A 25,252-nucleotide genomic window follows, 5' to 3' on the forward strand; every position below is an offset into this window, starting at 1 on the left:
GATCTGCTCGTTCATGGCTGTGCTTTTTATTTGCTTACATCCAAGCAAGGCGTGTATTAAGTCGGTGAAATGCGTATAGAACATGAGCTAAAATCTGGGGAGCATCGCGTCTCTGTGGTATTACTCAGAAAGCTTAGCTTTCTGCAAAAGCAAAGGACAGAGTCTGAATGCCCAAAAGGAGACAAATGTTTAGACTGAAGACCCAGCTTCCATGGCTCTTGTTAACTGTATCAGTTTCCAGCAAACCTGAAGCGCCTCCTTAGGAGACTCTTGGAGGACATAATACAGCAACCAGACACAGAGACCGCAAGGAGGGAGGAGATGCAGACACTCACCTCTCATGCATCTTCATTTCAGTCACCCTTGACCTTTATCTTGACCCAAAGACTACGTTTAAAAATTGAGAAATGGTATAAACGGCTTTAAAGGCTTTCGATTTCAGTTTTCTGGACTTGTGACATTTATCTATATAAATACTTTATTTCCCTTTACCTGTTTTTTAAAATATAAATTTAATAGCAGTTTTTACAAGTCTTTCTTTGTGCTTGGTTCATACGAAATTCAAAAAGTCAGATGAATTTTATGCCTGGGAAAAGTACTTTAGGTTATAAGCCTGGAGTGACACTGGAACCAGGCTTTAGAGGTGGCAGCAGTGAAGGCAGGTCAAAGCTTGTAGCAATAATACCAAACAATTTAGCAATAATGTCAAATGGCACAAAAGTATTTTGATTCCAAAATTGCATTTCTGAGTATGTATACTGGGAAAACATTCAATGTGATTCAAGCTCTGTGAATGAGCAGGTGCATAGTACACTTGTGGGTAGTGGGAACTGAGTAGTACACTTGTGGGTAGTGGGAACTAACAGTACACTTGTGGGTAGTGGGAACTGAGTAGTACACTTGTGGGTAGTGGGAACTGAGTAGTACACTTGTGGGTAGTGGGAACTGAGCAGCCTGGGGCAAAAAGTCCACCTGTTTCCTGAAGGGTTATATCTCCATTAAAATCAAATTTAAAAATTACATACACATCCTTAATATATATATACAAAATTATATATATATATGTATATGCATGTATTATGTGTATATCTGAGTAGGTATGTCTGTGCGGGGAGTGCACGGCCCACCTGCAGAGGCCAGGAGTGCACGGCCCACCTGCAGAGGACTGGAGTGCACGGCCCACCTGCAGAGGCCAGGAGTGCACGGCCCACCTGCAGAGGACTGGAGTGCACGGCCCACCTGCAGAGGCCAGGAGTGCACGGCCCACCTGCAGAGGCCAGGAGTGCACAGACCACCTGCAGAGGCCAGGAGTGCACGGCCCACCTGCAGAGGCCAGGAGTGCACGGCCCACCTGCAGAGGCCAGGAGTGCACGGTCCACCTGCAGAGGTCAGGAGTGCACGGCCCACCTGCAGAGGCCAGGAGTGCACGGCCCACCTGCAGAGGCCAGGAGTGTATGGCCCACCTGCAGAGGACTAGAGTGCACAGCCCACCTGCAGAAGCCAAAGGGGGATGCTGAGTGTCCTGTTCTCAGTCTCTACCTCATTCCCTGAGACAGTACATCTCACTGTACCTAAAGCTCACCCTTTTGGTTATGCTGGCCAACCAGCAAGCTCCTATAATCCATCTGTTTCCTGCCCCAGCACTAGTATGTGTTACTATGCTGGGGTAGCCTTTTTTAAAAAACAAAAAAACAAAAAACAAAAACCCAAACAAGTATTCTAGGGATTTAAACTTAGGTCTTCATGCTTACACAGAAAATGCTCTAAACTCATTAAGCCCTCATTCCAGCTTCAAGGGACTTTAACATAGGATTTAGTGTCAGGTCTATATAAACATCAGTACGGAACAGCCAGAAACTGAGGACCCCAAAGAGGAAGACAGATAATGACAGATTCTTCAGTAAGGATGGTCACAGACTTTCTTTTAGCTGTGGAGAACTGTTTTTGCGAATCATTTGTGAGCGTCACCTTTAGCAACAGGATCATCTGTGAATGCCTTCCAGTCTTCCTTGTCCGTCCCTCCAGCCCTCACACTCTTTGCCCCCTTACATCCTTACCATTTGGAAGCTCCGGGTGGAGTGGAATTCACACTGCATCATGTCAAAGAAGATGGGGATGGTGGCTTTCCGAAGTTCCGTCTCAGGAATCAGCGTCATTTCCAGTATTGGGCCGACCATTTCTGGAATGAATTTTATCTTGTGTTGACCTTTCAATAGAGAAATGTGACATCTATTAATTTAAAAAGAAAGGGGTGGATTTCCAGAAGGGGCTTAAGAACACAGCAACACAGACCCAGTGATTTTTAATGGGAGCCTCCATGATTGTGAACCCGATCTTGCTTGTAAGGAGTTTGAGTACTTCAAGTCACGTGTGGCCTGAAGGCTGAGGAGACGGCTCAGTAGATACAGCATTCGCCATGTAAGCATGCATCCTGGAGTTCAGAACCCCAGTACCCACATAAAAGCTGGAGAGGCATGGTAGCACTTGGGGATCCAGCACGTGAGAGGCAGAGACCCGATCCCTGGGACAGGGTGGTGAGCTGGACTAGCGGACAGAGCAAGCTCTGAGTTCAGTGAGAGACTCTGCCTCAGTCAATAAAGCAGAGGGCATGGAGATGGGTTTCACACACATGGAACACATGAGGACACCAAGCTCATATACATATACAAAAAAAAAAATAAAAGCTCCCCTAGTCCTACCTGGGGAGCTAATAAAAAGACACATTCACTTTGTGTATTACAGAAGGGCAGGGATGGCCCAGTCTCCTCATCTGTAGAGAGGAGTTGTGAAGGTTGAATTGTGAGGAAAGCAAGAGCAAGCAATGACACACTATTCTCTAAGTGTGTCTCAGGTCAGCAAGATGGCACAGTAGGTAAAGGTGTTTGTCACCAGTCTCATGACCCAAGTATGATCCCAGAACCCACATAAAGATAGGAGAGAGAGGGCCCTCCAGTGTTATTCTCATCTCCACTCACATGTCATGGCATGTATTCCCCCCATACCAGGTATGCACATACAATAGTAATAAAAAAGAATATTGAAAAACTTGTCACCTGTAAGCATGTCTTGTTCAGTGTGTGTAGTGATATTTAGAGGTACTATTGTATTCTTTTAGAGGAGTTGTTTCGATGTTTGTTTTGAGACAAAATCTCCCTATATATTGATCAGAGAGGCTGGTTTTACAAGAAGTCAATTGTGGCACATAAGTCAAGGGCATGGTCACCATCTGTTACTCAGTCAGACAGGGCAGGAGACTGGGGCTGGGAGAGCCAGCATCTGACAAGCATGGGAGCTGACCCAGGGAGTCCCAGGTCCCTTCTGTCTCCTAGATGGTGTGCAGAGGTGTGGTCCATTCGGCACCTGGGAACTACACAATGACTTATGAAACACTCTGAATGGCTGCAGTCAAAGCACACAGAGCCCCTGCTGGGGCCTGGGACTGCAGAAACAGTAGGGTCTACCACCTCAGGCTGCTGCTGGATAGGGAAGCATTTATGCTGTTCTTTAGAACAGCTTTGTTGGGCTAAAGAGATAAAGAGCCTGCCTTGCAAGCCTGAAGACCTGAGTTCCATCCTCAGAATTTAAAATAATAGAAAACAAAGCTGTGGCGGGTGGAATACACTTGTATTCCCTGCACTGGGGATGTGGACAGAGGTGGATTCCTAGGGCTCATTGGCCAGTCAAAGCTGCTTAGAGAGCTCTGGGCCCCTCTGTCTGTGTTGTCACTGAACTCAGGATGACTGTGGAAAGGCATAAGTGGCATAGATACACCGGGCTTGATGAGAGCCAGGGAAGGCAGGGGAGAAAGCAGTGGCAATCCCCGGTTCACAGCCCCTGCCGATGTGGAGTGAGGTTACTAGACTGCACAGAGGCAGGCTGGCTGTGATGGCTAATCACCGTGGTCAGCCACCAACATCTGGAATCAACTCAAGCAGCTGTGCACACCTGTGAGGGATTTTTCTTGACTAGATTATTGGAAATGGGAAGACCCACCCTAAATCTGGGCCACATTATGGCAGCCCATAGAAAAGACATGGAAGAAGAAAACATTTGCCTTTTGCCTGCCTACCCTCATTCTTGCTGCCAAGCTCATCTATTCTGCTGCTGAGGGATTCCTCTGCTGGTATTAGACCCTATTTCTTTGAGAAGGAACAGACTGAAGACCAGCAGCTCTCTAGGTTCTCCCTGGGATGCCAGCACAAGGCTGGGGCTGCTGAGACATCCAGTTTCATGGACTGAACAATTATGAGAGTCTTGAAACAGTCACATGGGACTAACATAAGATCACAACCCATAAGCCACTAACACAGACACACACATGCACGCTTGCACAAACACATGCACGCATGTATACGCGCACACACACAAAGACACACACACGCACCCTTGCATACACACGTGCACACACATGCACACATGTACACACGCACATGTGCACACATGCATGCGCACACACATGCACACACACGCATAGTTGTTCTATCAGTTCTGTATCTTTAGAGAACACTGACTAACACGCCAGCTTGCTGAGGGGACACGATGAGGCAGGAGCGCTACTCCTAGGCAGCGACCTCTCATATTTCATCACAAAACACTTCCTTTATCTTCAAGCCGCTGCACTGTAACTAACATTGTCTCATTCTAGCACGTAACACGAGGGTGCGTGAGAAACGATACGCCTGAGTGAGTTATTTGTGACATTTTCTTATTAACACCAGCCAGCTGATCTGGAGTTAATTAATCTTATTAATACTTTGACACAATCAGGAAATACAATATGGAATTTGCTTTTCTTTATAGCTCAACAAACCCAGATTTCTGTCACGAGAGTCATTAAGCAAATGTGTCTATTATAAATAACCATACATAAGAAAGCAGACTATTCTCATAAGCCAAAAGATGACTTTTATGTAATGGACACAAGTACAAAATGTAATCTCTGACAAGGAACCTGAATTTAATTAGAATCCAAATTTCCAACTTTGGCTCAATAGTTGGCATCTTGTCTGAAGCTGCAGTGGTGCGATTCTGCCCATTTCCCTCAATGCTTAACACTTCTGAAAGGCATGCAAGTGCTGCAAAGCGGTCCCCTGAAAGTGCCATTATATTCAATTCCTCAGGTGACATTTTCCTTGTATTATGCCTAAAAGATGTCAGAGCCAATGCTTCAGGAAACAGCCGATCGTGACAGCAGGTTGTTCATCAGCTGTAATTTCGGTGTCATAAAGTTCTAGCTGTCACTCTCAGCTTTTATTGTCCCTAGCTGGGAAGATCAGACAAGTCAGATCAAGTGGTCGCAGGGGCAGCCATTGGAAAACTAAGCTACAAAAAAAAAAAAAAAAAAAAAAAAAAAAAAAAAAAAAATAGGGGCTTCATCCCCGTGGATCATCACCCTTCCTTTGTAGTACAGAAAACACACCGGGCTAGCTTAGCCTGAGACCTCTGAGGAATGACACCCCTGGGGACAGAGCTGTCACGAGTCCACAACCCAGAGTTAGTAAGGTGGGTAGAGCTTTCTGATGCTCATTATTTATCTGTTTAATTATTGTGGGTTTTCCCCTGATGCACATCAAGCTAAAGTCTCTAATGCTGGACCTGAATGTGGGCCAAAGAGAGTCAAGGGATTTCATGCATTTTTCCCCCTTTTGGAGAGAAAGGAAGAACAGAATGATTGTGATGGCTTAAGTGAGCAGTGTCCCCCACAGCTCAGGTGTGTGAACACTTGGTCTCTAGTCGATGGCTCTGTTTGGGAAGATTCTGGAACCTGTAGAAGGTGCAGCCTTGCTGGAGGAAGTATGCCCCTGGGGGCAAGCTCTGAGAGTTTGTAGCCTTGCTTCACTTCCAGTTTGCCTTCTCAGCTTCCTGGGTGTAGATGGAAATATGATCTTTCAGCTTCCCGTTCCAGTAGCCTGCTGCCACACTGTCTCTGCCACGATGGACTGTCTCTCTGGAACCTTAGGTGCCGTAGACCATTTCTTCCGTAAGTTGCTTTTTTGGTCATGGTGTTTCATGACAGCAACAGAAAAGTAGCAGAGGTTCTAATAACCACGGTGCGAGGAAACATTCTACCTTCGGCCTCCTAGCTGCATTCTGTACCTATTTCAGACCTGCCTGGAATTTCTATTCTCGTGACAGGGTGCAGTGCTAACGCCTCCGAAAGTGACACCTGGCTTTCTTGGAAGCCAGGCATTTCCCAGTCAGTACCTTCCCCATTGTCTGGATGTTTGCCTTGGCACATTTGATGTTCGGAAATTCAGCCACTGGACAGGGTTTTATCGTGGGAAAATTGTGCACACAAAAGGACCACAGAACAGAACTCTGCTAGGGTGCATCAGACAGTATCTGGGTTTAATGAAAAGCAGCCAACTTTCGCATTCCCAAAAAACACCAGCAAAGGGGATCCTTGCATTAAAAAAAAATAGTTCAAGCCAAGAAATGCCAAAACAAGGCCTCTCTGTGAGTACTTCTGTTCCGTCAGATCAGGTCAGGGAGCACGTGCTGACTCCCGAGAGCTGGCTTAACAAACAAAAGTAGCTGATGGAACCAAGGTGCAAGGGAGATGAGATGAGGCCACCCTATCCACGTAGTTCTCGTAAATAAGAGGAGAATTGGGTAAATAAACACATTTTTTTTTTCCTATAGTTCTTTTGGAAGAATATGGTTTTGACTTTTTCTTTGTTCTGGGAAGAAAAGGCCTGTTGCCCTATCCCACCCAGCAGGGCTGCTGGGGCACATCTGTATGAGACACCCCTCTCCAAAGACCACACACAGCCCTGGAGGGGTGGAGGGAAGGCATCCGGTGCACTAGTGGAGTGACAGGTGACTAATTCTAAGGTGAGGAACACATCTGATCCGACTTCTATTTTTATTTTCTTGGCAGAACTGGCTACATGTACCTGCCAACAAATTCCCAAACCTGAGCCCATTGGAAAAAAAAAAAAAAAGAAGACAGGAAGCTATGTGGAAAATAGATTGTGCACACTCTGGGAAATCATGATGGGCTGCTAGGAGTTTGGAGAGCGGCAGCCTGCACAGCGCTATTGGCAGGCAGGCCCGAACACCACCGGAGCACCACAGCAGGAAGGGTCCTTGCTGGTCACGGTGACCCCGCAGATTCCACGAGGAGCAAAGGCCTTATTATTTGCACAAAGAAAAACAAAACCAAACACAATCCCACGAAATTCTCAGTTCTTTGCGTAGCAGTTGTCCTTTCTTGTAGATGACAAATCCTTGTTCTTTAATTGGCCAAGGTCCTTTTGATCTCCTGCTTGTTCTTATGCTCAAGTTGATGTTTGCTGTTGATGAGCAAGCTTTGAAACCCTCAGGCGCTAGCTATGTGTTCACATTAGGGAGTAAAAATAAGGGGGAGGGGCTCCTCCTCAGTTATCTTCATTCTTGGAACGGTGAATCAAAAGTCTCTGTTGCTGGGCTCACCTTAGGAGAACATGATGGCAGATGCTGTCAAGAGAGTCCACCACTCTGGGACAGAAGAGAAGAGTCTAAGACTGCAGGCTCCCAAGGAGGCTCTGGGAGAACCTCACTCTTCCCAAAGCCCATCTTTCCTTCCTTCGTGGCTGTCACGGCAAACAGCATGAGAAGAAATGGGGTGGGTTCAAAGTCAACCTCTGGAGCTTCAGAGACGCAACTGACAATACTTAAAAGGGAGCATGTAGTTTGGCTGCTGGCGGAGGGAGAGACATCTTCCGTGATACAGCGATGGGCAAGGTGCACCTGCTCCTGGAAATAATCCTCATCCGTGCTTCTGTAAGAGCCTTAACGAAACTCACTGAGTAAATCCAAACAGATAAAAAAGGGCATAGAAGTGTATGTGTGTGAGTGAGTGAGTGAGTGAAGGGTATTAGTGGAAGTGAGAGAGAAAGAGAGGGTAGTGGGAGTGAATATTTTCAAAGAAACCTGTACATGTATAAAACAATAAACTCAGTGTTATATAATTGAGATATTAGAATAAAACTTAAAAAACAAAAGCACAAAGATCAGGGTCAGCATTAAAAATATAAGACAGGAAAACATACTGCTAAAAGCAAAACAAAACAAAAACACAACTCTCAAAAACAAAATTAAGACATACAAATTGGAAAGGCAAGAAGACCCACAGGTTAGGATAATCTCTGGCCAACTAGAGCCAGGGCTCAGTACTGAAGTTCCCTCAGTTCCCACCAGTGACCCTGCCACTGCAGGACCCCAGCAAGATGCTGGGGTGCCTGGGACAGCAGCCACTGCTTGTCAAGGAAGAAAGAGGCATCTCATTGAACACGGATCCCTGAGACCTCTACTTGCGTGACCTTGGGATCTCTTTTCTTTTCTCTTCTTTTGTTGTAATAAAGACCGAGACCAGGTCCTTGCGCATGCAAGCCTATGTCCAGAGGAACCAAAGGGACAGACCCACAGTGCAGTCTGGCAAGCGGAACAAAACTCATGTCATCTCCTTTTGGATGCTGGGCCTAGAGAGGATCTGAACTCCCTGTCAACTGGGCAGAGAACTACAGTACAAGCTGCCCAGTGGCATGTCTCTCTGCCTCTCATCATTCCCCCCTCACACCTAACACACTAGGTTCTGCCTGGCATGAGTCAGCCCATCAGGCTTTTCAGGTCAAGTGACATATATCTGTTAGCATTTTTGAGAAGAAATCTAGAAAATTGGTTAATACGACCCATGGACGGCCCCTTCTCTGTTTCAGAAGCTCCAGTCTGTCACTACTGAGCCCACCTTAGGTACACGTCATGGGATTATTTGGTTTCTGGATTGGAAGTCTTCTGACAAATTTTACCCAATTGCCATAGTGTATAAACTAGACTGCTGAATGAGAGGAGCACAGAAGGATCTAGTCACATGACAGAGGTCACAGGAGCAGGACAGGGTAGGTTAGTGGAGAAAGAAACATCAGCATGACTTAGCAAACTACCCACTCTATTCCCTGGGTTCATAGGCCACCTCAGAGACGGCAGAAAGTCAGGAAGGGCAGGATCATTCCTGTAGGGTCTATGTTGCAGAGATCAGAAGGCTGGAATGCCCAAGAGTCAGGACTTAGGTCCTCCCTACACAGGTGGCTATGATTAGGTTAAAGTCTGCTCCAATTCTGATACTCAATATACACAGTGTGGTACAGGTTCTGCAAGCACGGCTGCATACAGCAGACACAGCTTCCCTGACAGCTCTGCACTTCCACCAGGAAACTCTACCCTGCAGCTCTATGCCCAGGAGCTGGGCTGGTACCTCAAGTCAAACACTTATGCTATCAGCATTGCCTATATATTACCTATAGAATAATATCACCTATACAATAATATCACCTATGGAGTTTCTCATAGTCTCATTTTCCCAGGCATTTCTCATCTCTATTTCAGGTAAGAAAAACTAAAATCAAAACCAAAATATCTAGCTGGGCGTGGCAGCACACATCTGCAAAGCCAACACTTAGGAAGCTGAGGTGGTCTAGACTGGGTACACAGTAAGACTCTCGTATAAAAATTCAACAATATCAAGGAAAAAAAGGAGGAAAGAGCTCTATTTTTCATCTAAACAGAAAGACAAAGAGCATTGGGAAATTCTGACTTTCCCTGCAGATGATAAACTATTTCCCTTCCCACATCTGACACGGAGAGCTCGAAAGGGCGAGGCATCAAAAGGGACAATGAGAATCTTGTTTAGGTTGCCAAGAGGTCATTTTGACCCTGCTGATCATAGTAACAGCATCGGCCCTACAAAGTCTACTCCTGTCTGTCTCAGGGTGTCCTGGTGTGTGATGGAATCCAGTACTGTATTTCCATCAAAAACCATGCTTCTGTTAGTCTTCTTAGCCATACTTGCCAGGTACTACGCTGATCCCTGATGATCTCCAGGTACCTGGGTAACCCCGACATAGTCTGAGATACTTTGATGCAAGCTCTGAGAGCAGAAGGCAGATGGCTATAAGGACTTAGTATCATGACTAGGCTCCCAATAGGAACATTGAAGACAGAAGTCACATTCTTGTTAGTCCCTATTTTTGTTAAGAAACTTATCTATGAGAAAATCATGTCCTATTGGTTTTAAAACATAATTTTATCACATTTATATATCTTTAATATTTTGTTTTTATGTATATGAGTGTTACGTCTGCATGTATATCTGTGAACCACATGAATATAGTGCCTGGGGTGGAAGGAAGAGGGTGTTAGATCCCTGGGATTGCAGTTAAACGTAGTTGTGTGCCATCATGTGGGTACTGAGAATCAAAACCAGGTCCTCTAAAAGATTAGTCAATGTTCTTAACCACTGAGCCATCTCTCCAGCCCCCATTTATTTGTTTGTTTGTGTATGTGTGCACATGCGTGAGTGCGCGGGAGTGTGTATGTGTGTGTGTGTGTATGTGCACGCGCGCGCATGCACATTTGAATGCAAGTGCGTCATAGTATAGGCAGAGGAAAACTTGCAGGGGTTGGTTCTCTCTTTCAACCACATGAGTCTTAGGATCAAATTCAAGTCATTGGGCTTTCTGGGAAGAATCTCTGTTAACCGCAGAGTCACCTTGCTGGCTGTTGGTTAAGATTAATAGAAAGTTCTTTGTTGTGACTGATGAAACGTGCTGTGTTAAGGAATTAATTCCTGGGTAAAGTTATATTCATTTTATATTATCATTAAACAGATCTCTCGCTGCTTTGATCACACCAGCACACCATGCTACCACCACCTGGTGGCAGGGTAAGCAAATGCAGAGTTTGAGTATATGAAAAAACCTCTAAGAAGGTAGATTCTGCACAACTGAACAGTGAGTGATGGCAAATGTCACGTGGTCTGGCAAATTAATTAGAGAAAATCCAAGCAAAGAGTACTTCGGAGCAACCGCAGTCCAACCTATGTGTCTACCTGATACCAGGGTAAGCTTTCTTCATTTCCTTATTTGGCTCAGGGAGACATTTTTCTCCCTTTTAATCTGCTTTCCTTACTGAAAATGGATCTGAGCAAGGAACAGTAATTACTATCCGAGGAAGAGAAGGAATTGAGGACTTATCCCAAAGGGGTTGGGGAGATGACTTAGTTGGTAAAGTACCTGCCATGCAATCACGAGGAGGACCTGAGTTCAAACCCAGAACCGTACAAAACAAATCTGGGCAAGGTGGCTCATGCTTGTAACCCCAGTTCTGGGGAAGTGGAGACAAGCGGATCCCTGGGGCCTAAGAAGCAGGACCTAGCCAACTTGGCAAGTTACAAGTCAATGAGAGATCCTGCTCGAAAATCAGGTGGACAGTCCTAAGGAATAAAGACTGAGCCATCGTTTCCACACGCACACATGTATGCACACACACACTGTATCAACACTGAGAAATGGGGCCGATATCACAATGCAGAGGGAACTAACTCAAGGTGCTCACTCCACCCCCAAGATGACAGCCAGCTACTCACCCAAGTTGTACCACATGTCTCTGATCTCGAAGCCAATCTGTCTCCTCATGTCCCCATACCTAGACACCAGGGAAAGAAAGATGCCATGTCAGTCTACAGAGCCTCTAGAAGACAAACTCCAACCTTGCATCATGGATGGAAGGTTGTGTCCGAGTTCCAACGACATCTGCCAGCAGCTGGATTTCAAGGAGAGCTCCAGGTGGAAACCCGGCTCCTCCCAGACGACAGTGCATTGCTGAGAGCACACAGAGAAGCTGTGATGAACACCCAAAGCATCTTGTGTTCTTCAGTCACATGGCTCCTGGGCCTGAGGGAGTTTGGTTTTCGACGCATGCTGCTGTTAGCACAACCAGGCACCCGAGAGCATCCTATCCACAAAAGCAGCAGCCTCCCCACAGGAAAATGAAACCCTAGAGTCTGGGAAGGCTGCTTCCAATTTTACCTCATTCTTCTATATCATTTTAAATGTAAGCAAGAGCTTAACACCCAAATATGTCAACAAACATTCCACCAGTTTTTGTTTATCTGGGAAAATAAATGCTAATTTTCCTCCCGGTGGGCGAAGAGAGGAGGTGTGTGTTTCATGAGTAAACAGAATTTGATGCTTCAGAAGATAAACCTTTATTAGTTTGTGAGCAATTCAACTTTTTTCTTTTAGTGCCTAAGGAAAAAGCTGATTATATTAAAAATAATAATTTGCGAAATTATCATACAGCATTGCAGCCGAGCAGCTGGATCGTTGAGCTTGCTCCGTTCGTCCTTGTGGCAGCTGAGGCGCCAGGGAAAGCTGAGCACAGATGATGGTGTCCTGGCTCTTCAGGCAAACATCCTGGCTGCTAAATCAACAGCTCCCAGCTGGCTGCCACCTTATTAAAGTCTCTGGTGCCCTAAACACCTGTCTGTCACTCATAACAGAGGGGTTACAGAGGCATGTTCATCTCAGCAGTGGGGAAAAATTATAATCCATATGACATACACAATTCCTCTATGAGGGATCTCGCATATACATATATAGGCATATGTATGTTTATGTAATATGCACACTCCTTTCCAGATATATACACACATATATGCAAGTATATATATTCTTTTCCATATTATATAAATATATAAAGAAAATAGAAAGTGGGATACAAGGGGGATTAAATCTAAAGGGAGGGAAAAAATAAGAGAGGGTAATGGTATAAGTTAAAAAAATAGAAGGGAGACTGAATGGGGGTAGGAAGGAAATCAAAGAAAGGGTCTTGGGGAAGGGTGGAGTGAGGGTGTATAAGAACAAGCTAATGATATATACGTATATGTGTATATGTATATATGTATACATGTATATATGTGTGTGTATATACCATTACTTTGTATGCCAGATAATGTATATGCATGATGTATATCCTTCCCTGGCTCCCAGCTGGGACATGTAGACCACAGCCCAGCAAGCCAGCAAGGACAGGTATTCTCAGAAAATCAGGGACTCTCAGCCAGCACCGAATTCGCTGTCATTGATAGGCCTGATTCAGTCAGTGAAGCCACACCACCAACAAACCCTGCAAGTCTGGGATCATGGGTGACTGGGACACACCCTTCCACTCTTGACTCTCCCTTCAAATTGCTCAAGGGTTCTGGAACCAGAACACATTAAGTTGCCCATAATTTTGGGGTTTCTCACCAGCCACTGCCACCTGGGTCCAGGCAAGATGCAGTTGGCATCATGGCAACCTGGCACCTTCTGCCATTTATTGGGAGAGAGGAATCACATTCATACCCAGCCGTGACTTTTCTTCTGAGGTTAATGAACTAGTCACTTCTAGCTCCAAGGCCTCAGACAAGAATGGGACACATAGTAGTGTGGCTGTTGAAAACAAATGCCCTCTGGGTTCCTATGGTCACGTGTTCATTCCCTCAACCCACTAATGATGCTAGTGGTACCAAAAGCGCTATCATTAGCTCCAGCATTGAACATCTTTCATCCAGGCTATGGGGAGGATTTCTTTCTCAAAACACAAGACTGTCTAACAGTAGGCTTTGTGGGTGTCTCTGTTACTCTGCCCTCGACTCTTTCTCTCAGGTCCTCTCTGATTACAATTCTAACAGTCTAAAGGACGCCCTGGGATTTATTTTGCCAGCTGCAGGTTTAACATTTGTGACTCCTGGTAGTACCCTGCCTTTCTCCTGCTGCTGTGAGAATTAAGAGTTCTATGCCTGCTCGTCAGCACGATGCTTCTCCCTTGCTGAAGGGTGGTGGAAGTCGTGGGTTTTCCCTCTCCTGCTTTCTGGACCCAGGTGATGATTGGGCATGGCAGTATTTGAGAACCAGAAGATTGGCAATGATCAGAGCAGGCAATTCTCATGAAAGCCAGGCCCACAGCACAAGGAGCTCAAAATACCGTTTAACAGTCGAACAAGACAAGACGCCTGAAAACCAAGACAAGAAGGAGGAAGTTTCAGGGTGGAGGGCAGGACTGGAGTTCCCTGGCAGTGGGCTTGATCCTTTCTTTCCATTTAATAAGAAGGCAGATCTGATGAGTCTATACAAGCTTCCTAGTAATTCCCAAGCAGGGCAGCAGCTGTCACCAGACCTCAAGAGGGCTCGCGGGAAACACTTCTACCTTCTTCTCTTGGAAGAGAAAAATGAGGATAACTGAGAGTGTCTGGTTGAAGCTCATTTCCTGGAGGCAGACCTCCGAGCTGAGGGCAACCGTGGAGATCACAGTTAAGTGACTCGCTCACAGTGCGGAGTCAGGGAACTGGCCCAAGCCTGGAGGGGAAATGTTGGACGACTTGGCTTGGGTTACAGGGCAAAGAGAGAAGGGAGTCCAGGTCCTCGGATCATAAGCCCACATTGTTTCCTACACGGCACACACTCCTCTTCTTCCAAAGTGTTCCCATCTCTTTACCATTCTTACAGCGTCAAGTCACTCTTCCAACAAGGAGCGCAGGACTCATGGTGCTGAGCAGATGAACCTTAGCTCCACCAGGTCAGAAGGACAAAGGGCTGAGTGACCTCATTACTGTGTGTTCACATACCATGGAAGCATAGGAAAGCTGGCTTGAGAAGGCGCTTTCCCCTAGTCCAGGAAGTCCTAAGAGCCTACCTACATCCAGGCTTAATGCTAGCACTTGGACTCCTGCATCTTTAACCCAAGAAGAGAAAATTACATGTGACTCTGACATGTGACGTGTGGGTGCAGACGTCTAAAGCAGACAAGGAGCCAGGCTGGAGTGGGGCAGAAGCAAGCCTAGGATGGAGTTCTAGGGGAGAAGGAGATGAAATTCTTGAAGATGGAGTGCTGTGATTTGGACACTCTTGTCCCCAAAGGTCCATGTGCTGCAAGTTTGGTCTCCAAGGTAACAGGACAGAGAGATGACAGATATTAAGACATCTAGATGTGGTTACATCATGAGAATACCACCCTCGGGGCTGGAGAAATGTCTTTCAAGAGACTGGCGTGGTTCTCTCAAGATTGAGTTCATCAGATCTCTTGAGAGGGAGTTATATCTCTCAGGACAGAGTTAGGTCTCCAAGAATAGATTAGTCATGGGCAGAGTACATATTATAAAGCAAATCTGCCTGCTTCTCTCTCTCATGAGCACTCCGCTGAACTCCTTGATTCTCTTCCAGGCTTCATAACCATGTTGTTACGCAGCATGAGACTCAGCAGAAGCTAGGAAAACATTGGCCTCATGCTCTTGAAATCTCTGACCTCCAAGACGATGAGCTAATGGCAACCTTTGTACAAAGCACCCAAACTCTGTGTCAGTGACCAGGACACAGGTGATGACCAACAGTGTTGAAGGGATTGAGGAGAGCAATCCAGAGCACTGAATGTCACAGCCTGATTTAGTGACTTGTGACTTGGTCAGAGGTTCTGGAGGAGGACAGTGTCTGGGGCCAGAGGGTGCTACAGGGTAGACAGGACAACAGAGAAAGAAAGGAAAGATAAAAGTGGGCCTGTGGGTAGGATGAGGCATTTCTGTCTTAATGGAAAAAACAAAACAAAAGAAACAAACAAAAAACCCACAATAGGTAGGAGGGGATGAGACCACTGGGAATGAGCCCTGTTAGATGCAGGCTGATGTGAGCATTCTGCCTGCATTAAGCTTTATTATTCTCCCCAGGACAATGCCTCATCAATGTATCTAATTAGCTTTGCCAACGGAAAGGTGGCACAGGGCTACTGCTTATGAGGTTTGTTTCCCTGGGTCTCCCTCTATCCTTGAAGTGAATTTACTCGGAACAATTTGACTCTTTTGGAAAAAAAATAATAAGCATGAGGAATGAATCGATCGTATTCTGCAATATAGAATCCTACCTTCTGATTAGACCATGCTGTAAAACGGGACTTGTCACATCAAATTTAATTCTTAGTTTCCCTCAAAATCTAATCTCTAGTTTGGCACCTCAGAAACCAGTGCCTGATGAAATGGGACAGTTTTGTTTTTGTGATGTTTTGGTTCAGGTGCAAAACAAGTCTTAGGAGGTTAAAGATTTCACAAGGAAAAATATGGGTAAGTAAAAGAGTTGGGCTTGCCCTCCTCCTGCTGCGATGTCATTGTGAGAGGGAATTTCTTGCAAACACTTGCAAAAGGATTGTGTTGAGTGACATCCACCTTTAACCCCAGCACTCCTGAAGCAGAGGCAGGAGGATCCCTGTGCCTTTGAGATTAGCCTGATGTACACAGTGAGTTCCAGGACAGCCAGGGCTACGTAGAAAGACCCCCATCTCAAACAAACAAATAAACAAACAACATAACAAAAACATGCAACAGCAATTCACGAATCCAGAACAAAGTTGGGTCCTGAGAATGGAGTTCCCTTGTCATGTGGACATATTGATGTTGTCAAATGACTGTGAATTTAAAGTTAATTCTTCTGCATTGTATTTATATGTCCTGAACCTCAATAATGCAAAAAGCTTGGGGAGGGTGGATGAGAGTCTAAAACAGCATTCTCCTGATGTCTGTCCCTGGGAGCCACCAGCACCAAGGATGTGTTAAGGTTTGGAATAGCAGCATTTTCTTATTATGGACTTTGATTCCTTGAGGTTTTTTTATTTTGAGGCTTATAAGCAAGTTTTCCTCTTGCTTGGTGTTGATATACTCAGTTGTGCATGTGATGTTTTGTTTGTGTTTTAACCAATAAAGCTTGCCTGAAGATTACAGTGCAGAGCTAAGCCACTAGAGGTCAGGCAGTGGTGGCACACACTTTTAGTACTAGGAGTTGCGAGACAGAGGCAGAAGGATCTCTGTTAGTTCAAGGCCGCCCTGGGCTACACAAAAATTTAAAAGAGAAACATAACTCATACAAAGGTGAACCCAGCACTTGGGGTCACACATTTTTAATCCCAGTACTAGGGAGGAGGAGACAGGAGTGATATGGCTGGGTGGAGAGAAGAATATAAGGGAGGAGGAGACAGGAGCTCAGATGCAGTCTGAGGATGCAGTCTGAGCATTAGTAGAGACAGGATCACTCCTTCAATCTGAGGATTCCATAGAGGTAAAAGGTCTCTCTAATGGCTGGCTGCACTGCTTCTCTGATCTTCAGGAAAACTTTATTTATTAAAACACAAAATATCACTACAGTTCTGAGTATGGTGTGGTTCGCTTTTCTTTTTTGTGTGTCTTAAACCCAGGTGCGTAGGGCATGAGTAAGTAGGTCTTCTGATTCCAGAATCTACTTTTCTGAGCCATGGTGAGGCATACCAGGCAGGGAAAAAAAATAAGATAGAGGTATCCCACTCAGATGTGCCTGAGAGAAGCTGATAGGCCACAAGTAGACAGTCCAGAGGGCATGAATTAGAGGACTTGACTCTACCTCAGATCCAAGGCTTTCCCCTAGACATAATTAAACATGAGCACCTAAGATCAGCTACTACCTCAGACCACTGGAGTTAACGTAACATCTCTTTCCTCTGAGGAGCCAGCCCCCAGCACTCTCTTACACTCCCAAGTCAGTGCATCTCTACTAGAAGATTGGGCCATGTCCTCTGGGGTGCAATGTCAGTCAAGCAGGCAGACATCTCGGTTTTCATCTAACCCATGTCTAAAAGTCCATACTATCTGGTAGCTTCTGCTTTCTAGGCTGTGCCCTGCAGGCCAGCCTCCAGCCTTCAAGGTCCTGGTGACAACCTTATGCTGTCCTGACTCCATTCACTGCTTTGGCTTCGCTTTCCACTAGACAATGAATGTCTTCCCCTTGGGATCCACTTTCCCTCCTTCCCCTGCATCAGGACCATACTTGCCTGAGTATAGAAGAGGCCCAATACTGTTCTAATAAAGAAGCTAAAGGGATGATATCTAGGGGCTCAATGTACCCAGTAAATTAAATGAGTTTGGGCAGGACATCCTGAGATACTTCTAAAGCTGTGTACTATTTAGAAGAATGCTTGAAAACGTACTAGGAGGTAACTCAGGCCATGAACACTGGTGGAGCCCTCTATCAAGCTGATGTCTCTTTAGCTTATAAGTCATGCTGAGTTTATCATAGACAGGAGCACACTGTGCCCTCAATGGGCAGTCACTGCCACATGTAGTCCGTGGCCTACCGAGGCCCAAATATCTCATGACGTTTACAAAGAAAATCAGGCTTTCTCCCTGAGAAACCTTTGAGAACACACAGAAGCACAGCCTGAGGGTCTCTTCATATCATGTCTAAGAGAGAGAGAAAAACCTGATCCAGAGTCCCTGTGGGCTGCAGAAAGGGAGATACCAGATGGTTGTTTTTAATTTTCTTTGGCTCCGTGGCCTTTGACTCCATAGAGCAGAGACTTTCTCTGGAGATCAGGGTCCTGCTAAAGCAATCGCTGTTGCTGCTCGTTGCTGCTCAAGTTTGGACTGTTAATATAGCAGCATGAGGACAGCCCAGCATAGAGCTACCACCCTGGTCTCCAAAGTGCTCAGCATCAAAGCCTCCAGAAACTGCATCATATTTAAAAGCATCTCTTTCCCAGTAGGCATCTGTGGTGGTTTGAATGAAAATGGTCCCCACAGAGAATGACACTATTAGGAGGTGTGGCCTTGTTGGAGTAGGTATGGCTTTAATAGAGGAAGTCACTGTGGAGGTGGGCTTTGAGGTCTCATATGCTCAAGCTAGGCCCAGTGGGACACCAGTCTCTTTCTGTTGCCTGTGGATCAAGATGTAGGACTCTCAGCTCCTTCTCCAGCACCATATCTGACTGCATGCTGCCATGTCCCACCATGATAATAATGGACTGAACCTCTGAGATTGTAAGGTATCCCCAGTGAAATGTTTTCCTCTATAAGATTTGCTGTGGTCATGGTGTCTCTTCACAGCAGCAGAAACCCTAACGAAGACAGCATCCATCTCTAAGACTAGGAAGTAGAGGTGCTTCATATTAAATGGGCTCTCAAGTCACCCAGCACTAGGTTAGGGTGCCAGATGCCTCCTCTCAGTGTGCACAACCCACATGGACTGCTGAGCAAATGGGACAAATGTTGAGAACCTGTGCGACAAGGAGCTGAGGTGGCCTTGGGGAGCCACACTGACAGCTGCTTCTAAAATAGCGGTTCCTACTATCAGGAGAGCAACAACACAAGCCGTCCCTTCTCACGAGCCCTGTGACTGTCAGAAAGTGGGCACTTCGTGTAGGGTTAGTCTCCAGCATGCATAGCGGGTAAAAGTCTGTCCCTGGGCACAGGGAGCCACGCTGAGCAATTAAGTCCTGAAAAGGTTCCAAAGAGAGGCAATGTGCCAGCAGTCACAGGTGGGTGCTACCCTGCCCCAGTGTGCTTGGTCTGGCAGGTACATCTGTCACTTCTAAATAATAGTCATTGTCTATAGTCATGGCTATTGGGGTCAACCATCTGAGGGAGCCAAAGGAGATTTGGTCAGGAGCAAGCAGATTTGCAGACAGGGTTTCTCTGATAGTTAAGCAGTTAAATTCACCCTGGGCACAGAGCTGCCAAGGCTGGAATCTGCCTTCATGAGCGAGATAAGGTAGGTGGCCCATGGCGAGCCTCTGTGCTTTACCTTGCTCATATGGAAAACACAGGTGATGGAAGGACTTACTGAATGAAGAATCATGCTCTTGAATGATTGTATGTGACCCCCCCCACACACACACATATAGATGTATGCACAGTGCTTAGACAGCTGCTGGCATGTGAACTAATCTCAGTATTGTGTACAGAAACATGTCTCACACTCCAGGGATCATGTGCTTTTCATTTCCCAGGAAGGAAGGCAGAAACTTGTTGACAATGAGAAGCAGAGCACTCTCTCTTCCCATTCCAAGACTCCTTTGGCATCCTCTAACCTCAGCATCTCAGAGGGACTATGCAGGGTGGAGGTATAGTCAGAATATCGCAAAGGCATTATACATTGAAATATGGGCACCATTTCATAGTCTTCCTGGGAGTCCCCCTTGAGTGAAATCTGGAATAGGATGACATTAGTGCGACTGAGGCAGAAAAAGAGGCAGAAGAGGAGCTAAAACCTTAGGATGCCACAATCGTGGGAAGGAACCTAAGCAACCAGTGTTTTCCTTTCTCTGTAAATCGTGTGTGTGTGTGTGTGAGAGAGAGAGAGAGAGAGAGACCACGTGTGTGTGTGTGTGAGAGAGAGAGAGAGAGAGACCATGTGTGTGTGTATGTGAGAGAGAGAGAGAGAGAGAGAGAGAGAGAGGAGCCCAGAGACGGTGTGTGTGTGTGTGTGTGTGTGAGAGAGAGAGAGAGAGAGAGAGAGAGAGAGAGAGAGAGACCATGTGAGTGAATGTGAGCAGAGATCAGAGGTATCAGACCTCCCCTTCCATATGCTTTGAGAAAAGATTTCTTGTTGGCTGCTATGTAAGCCTGAAAACTTCAGGGGATTGCCCCCCTCCTTTCTGTCTCTCATCCCACCATATGAGCTCTGGAATTACAGATGTGTACCACTGTGTCTGGCTTTACAGGTGTTCTGGGGATCTGAACTCAGATACTTATGCTTGAGCAGCAAGCATCTAACCCACTGAGCCATCTTTTCAGCCCATGGTTTTCTTTTTTGACATAGGAACAGGGTCATTCAGGATGCCCTCTGGCAACACAGAGCTGCTCAAGGATCTTGGCCTGCATGAAGCTTCTTCAATGACACACAGGCTAATCTAGCCCACCCAAACCAGAGGAAGACAAGTGACTTTTGTGTCGGGAAGGAAACCACGGACAGCTCTGCACCAGCAGGCTGGGCAGGCCTAGCAGCGCTGATGGCTTTCAAGAGAGCCCTCTATTGTAGAAGCAATTGGAAAACTAGGCAATAGAGTAAACCACATGTGTAATGACATCAGAAGAGTCCTCAGCAAAAGTCATTATCTCCAGAAACTCAAGTGCTATGTCGCACTAACCAGCTCCAATCACACTGACTTTGAACCTACCGGGATGAATCCTGCAGTTTTTAGATCTTGATTCACGGGTTACAAAGGCGACACCCGATCTGTGATTTGAAGCCACCCTTTCATTACACTGTGATTACATCTCAATTTGTACCCAGTTGGCTTAGAGGAGACATGGAAATTAGGATAATAAGCAGGAGGCTCCTGCCCGTAGCAGTAGAGATGGGGGAATGACTTACTTGTTGAAGATTTTGGCTCTCTTAGCGCTTGAAAAATTCTCCAGCTGCAGGGACTCTTGAGTGAGGAAAGCCACAGCCAGGTGAAAATAGTTGTTCCACAGCTGAAAACCAAAACACAGGAGATGCGAAGATGCTAAGTTGTGGAATAGCTTAACAATGGATCTCAGAGAGGCTCTGGGCAATTGTCATCCTAAAATGCTTAAGAACATATATCGCTGCTAGTCAGCCCTCAGGTGTGGTTCGTGACTAAGTGTGAGGGTCAGTTCACCAGGGCAACTCCTGTGACGTCTGCCTGTGCCTCAGTTTCTTCACCAATAACACAAGGTTGTTAGTAGTATCTACCTGAGCAGGCTTCCTGGAAGACAAAGGGATGATGACCTGAAGGGGCAGTGGACACAGATATGGCGGTGCTGAGCATGCATTGAGTACTGCATGGTTTTAGCTCTGTTAGCATGTGATGTTGCCCCTCTCTGAAGAACAGTACACACTTGCAAGATTTACGACTTTTCATTATACCAAAATTATGCATACACCAGATAATTAGGGAAAACACGTAAAAAGATCAAACCTCCATTTCAAGGATTTATGGACTGTATATGATTTGAAGGATGATCTTTGGAAGACATTGTAGATGCCAGTTTTTCTCATTTACAAACCAGGGATAATATTCAAATGCGATCGATAGCTACAAAGAGTCACATAAAGATGAGACGTTCTTATTACCAGCTCTGAGTTTAATGGCCTGTGAAAGGTAGGAACTCAAGCGCATCCCCAGGATTTGAGAATGTGTGTGGCCCCCTTTACCTCACTCTTCCTGGGAAATGGCCTTGCCTACAGTGCTGCTGACCACCACAGAACTAATCCAGGATGCATTGGTCACCCATCTCAGGATGCTCTCAGCTACCGTAGGATGAGCAGATGTCCTGAACCTCAGAATGCTCAGAGTTTAATAGCTAGAACCAGAAGACCAGTACAGGATGGGAGAAAGACAGACTGCAGAAAATGCCCCCAAATGCTGCAACTTTTCTAAGTTCCCAAGTCTAGCAATTCCACTTGACAACCCTTCAACTTGACTTTCCAGAAGCTCTACTGACAAGCACAAGAACTGCACGAAAGGAGCCAGGTCAGTTTTATTTATTTACGACTACTACTGTTACTATTTTTATTATTGAGACAAGGATTCTTTCTGTAGCCTTGGCACTGTCCTGGAACTAGCTCTGTAGACCAGGATGGCCTCAAACTTACAGTGATCCTCCTGCCTTTGCTTCCTGAGTGCCAGGATTAAAGGCATGCACCACCACCCCCTGGCAAATATGGGGGGCGGGCAGTAGGACAATTCTTAACAGAAAATCAACTGGGAGATGCAGACTCTGCTGTCTAGCTATAGAGCTGAAATAATTAACGAAGCCTCTGTGTGAACAACACAGAAAACAGAATTCACATGAGCGCAGGTTTGCAATTCGACCATGGCAGCATGTCCAATAGCTGGAGACAGAGCAACCTAATCACTAACTACAAGTGCGGAGAGTAAAGACAGACCCTGATGCTAACACTAGCTACAGATGTCCTAGGCGATTAAATAACTGAAAAGAAAAAAATATTAATCCATTAAACAAAACTCTGTGGGTAATTGCTAATGTTAATAATATTGCAGCTAACTCAATCCACAACACTAAGGCAAGTAAGGATTTACTACACTAAACCTAAGACCGCATAATCACAAGAGAAATGTCAGGTTTGATGACAGGAAAGTTAAATATTTTATGTAATAAACTTAAAACCGTGAATAGGATATATAAAGAGTCCCAATTTGTTAAGAAACACTACCAGTCAACAAAAACAAAGAAATGGTCAGAGTTCGCAGCAAAATCCCCACAGCTGATAAATATGCTCAGTTTAACTGGCCATAAAAATGTAGCGATCAGAAAAATTTGCATAAACAAGAATCCAAAATTCTAAAGAAAGACTACAAAGGGTTGCTTCCTTCAAAAGAGGCTACTGAGGAGGTCCTGTTAGTTCAGTGGGCCAGAAGACCAAACACAAAGACAGAAATGTGAGAGACACTTGTAAAGTGGAAGGGAGGTTGGCAGTGGTTGGAGGGAGATGGGGTTGGCGAGAGCAATGAGAATGGATTACATGCATGGATGAAATTCTCAGAGAAGAAGATTAATAAAAGTTTTATAAACATACATACATACAGCCGGTGAAGGTGTTAAAGCTAAAACATTTTTCGGAGGGCATTGTGACATTGTCCGTCAAGCTTAAATGCTCATCCTGTTTTGCCATCAATCAGCCTCTTCTAGGGAGGGCATGCACTGACATCCATGGAAGCTCATGGAAGTTTGGCTCAGGACAGTGGGGACCAGAGGCCATTTAGCGGGGGCAGCTGAGTAAATGCAGGCATACTCATGCTGTGGAGTACGACAAGACTGTAAACCACTCGGCATGAACTGACACATGTTAAAGGCAAGATGAAATCATGCATTGGCATGCATCTGTGCGTCGGGTGTCAGGAAGAGTGCCGAGCGGTTAGTTACAAGTTACTCCTGCAGAGAGGGGACGAGAGTTGCAAAGAGAAGAGAAAATATTTCCTAACAACTCATTTACCGCATGTGAATCTTTGTTTATGACATACAAAAACAAGCATCAAGCAGAGAAAAACAATAAAAAGGAAAAAGGAAAAAAAAATTAAGTAACATTGCTAGGGCTGGCAATGTGGCTCAGTTGGTAGAAGGCCTAGCTGACATGCACAGGGCCCCAGGGGGCCTGCCCCCGCACCCCTTCCCCCCCACTTAGGCAGGGCATATACAGAAGAGGTATTTATAAAACAGGAGGACTCACTATGGACACTATAGGTGGCGCAAAGCCAGGAGAGAATGAAGGGGAGAGAGCTTCAGAAGCAATTAGCTCAGTGAAGCACACCCAATTCTCCTCCACTGAACCCTTCATCCTGTCTTCGGACGATCTGAGATGAGGCTGGCAGCCAGGCATAGTGGCCCTCCGTGGCCTGCCTGCCTCCTGCCAGGAGAGTCCCTCCTTGCCACTCCGATTCAGTACTTTCTCTTGGAAACAAGTCTATTTCCTAACTTGCTAAATGGAGCAAATACAATGGAAGCATAATTTTCATTCCTCAGGTTCTGTTTCCACACCTCCAATGAGAGGCCGATTAGAATCCAGGGATTAGCGATAGAAATGACTGGAGCTGACCAGCCATTTGTTTTAACACGATTCCCCCACAAAGGTGCTGTCGGCCTCCTTTTACCTGCAGCTCAAAGTTGGCTTGATCCAGAAATTTCTTGTTCAGCATATCTGCATACTGATTAATTGCTCGCAGGAAGACTCTGAAAGATCAAGAGAAAATGGTATAATCACACACTTAGGCATTGGCACCTTTGGAGGTTTGGCATTTCAATTAGCTAGGATTCCAGACTGTCGAGAATGTGAAGTCTCTAAGTCCTGTGTGAAGTTGGGAGGTTTTGTCAGTAAAAAACTCTCAGAACCATATGCAGATGTTCTCCAAGTTAATCCAGCAAATTAGCACATGGAGAATGAAAGAAACAGACCAAAATAGCAGCCTCTAAAAGGAATGTTTAAAATGCATCACGAAAATACCCCACTTTTCAAAAACGGAAGAGAAGATGTAAATAAAAACTTTTCCCTGAAGTTACAATGTCTTACTGTTTCGTAATCAAATCCCTTAGCTGGCCTTGGGTTTGAAAGCATTCTTAATGTGCAAGTTTTTAGGCTTAGCGTGGTTTGATACAATTACTACTGTACTTGGAGGTATAGCCATTATCAGTACTATCTGACCTTTATCTAATTTCAATCATTGTTTTCTTAATAAAAGAAAATTTAAAAGGCTTTAGTAGATAAGAAAGTGACTTGGCAAGAATTTCAGAGGCATGTGCTTCTTTGATTCGCTGATATGTATAACTGGCATTTATGCTGTGGGCACAGGGAGGCCAGGTGAGGGCATCGGATATTCTGGATATCTTTCTGCCTTTATCCCCTCCAGACAGGGAATAAGTCTTTGATTGAATCTGAGGCTAGGATGGTGGCCAGCAAGCCCCAGAGATCCTCTACCCACCTACTGCTGGGGTAACAGGCGCACACAGTCATACCTAGCTTTTTACACAAGCGAGATTTGAACCCAGATGTAAATACTTTTACAGTAAGGGCCGGACCCACAGAGCCATCTCCCCAGCTCCAACTATGTCCAATTTCTAGCACATTTCTCAACACCTTGACATCTACTTTTCTATGATAAAGTGTGCAATTTGGGCTGTCAGGGA

At 45.5% G+C, this 25,252-nt stretch overlaps 1 protein-coding gene across 2 annotated transcripts in view; it reads right to left on the reverse strand.

Annotated features, from left to right (window-relative positions):
* Window positions 1-25,252, reverse strand: part of Dock1 (dedicator of cytokinesis 1) — a 497,567-nt gene that overhangs the window by 73,941 nt on the left and 398,374 nt on the right. For both annotated transcript variants that reach the window (XM_057777087.1, XM_057777086.1), the window contains exons 30-33: window positions 24,223-24,301; window positions 20,961-21,061; window positions 11,405-11,463; window positions 2,058-2,206 (exon numbers count right to left, since the gene is read on the reverse strand). In XM_057777087.1, the coding sequence (XP_057633070.1) occupies window positions 2,058-2,206; window positions 11,405-11,463; window positions 20,961-21,061; window positions 24,223-24,301 (388 nt within the window). The remainder of the gene's footprint in view (window positions 1-2,057; window positions 2,207-11,404; window positions 11,464-20,960; window positions 21,062-24,222; window positions 24,302-25,252) is intronic.

Source organism: Chionomys nivalis, chromosome 8, assembly GCF_950005125.1.
Source record: "Chionomys nivalis chromosome 8, mChiNiv1.1, whole genome shotgun sequence".
NCBI lineage: Eukaryota > Metazoa > Chordata > Mammalia > Rodentia > Cricetidae > Chionomys > Chionomys nivalis.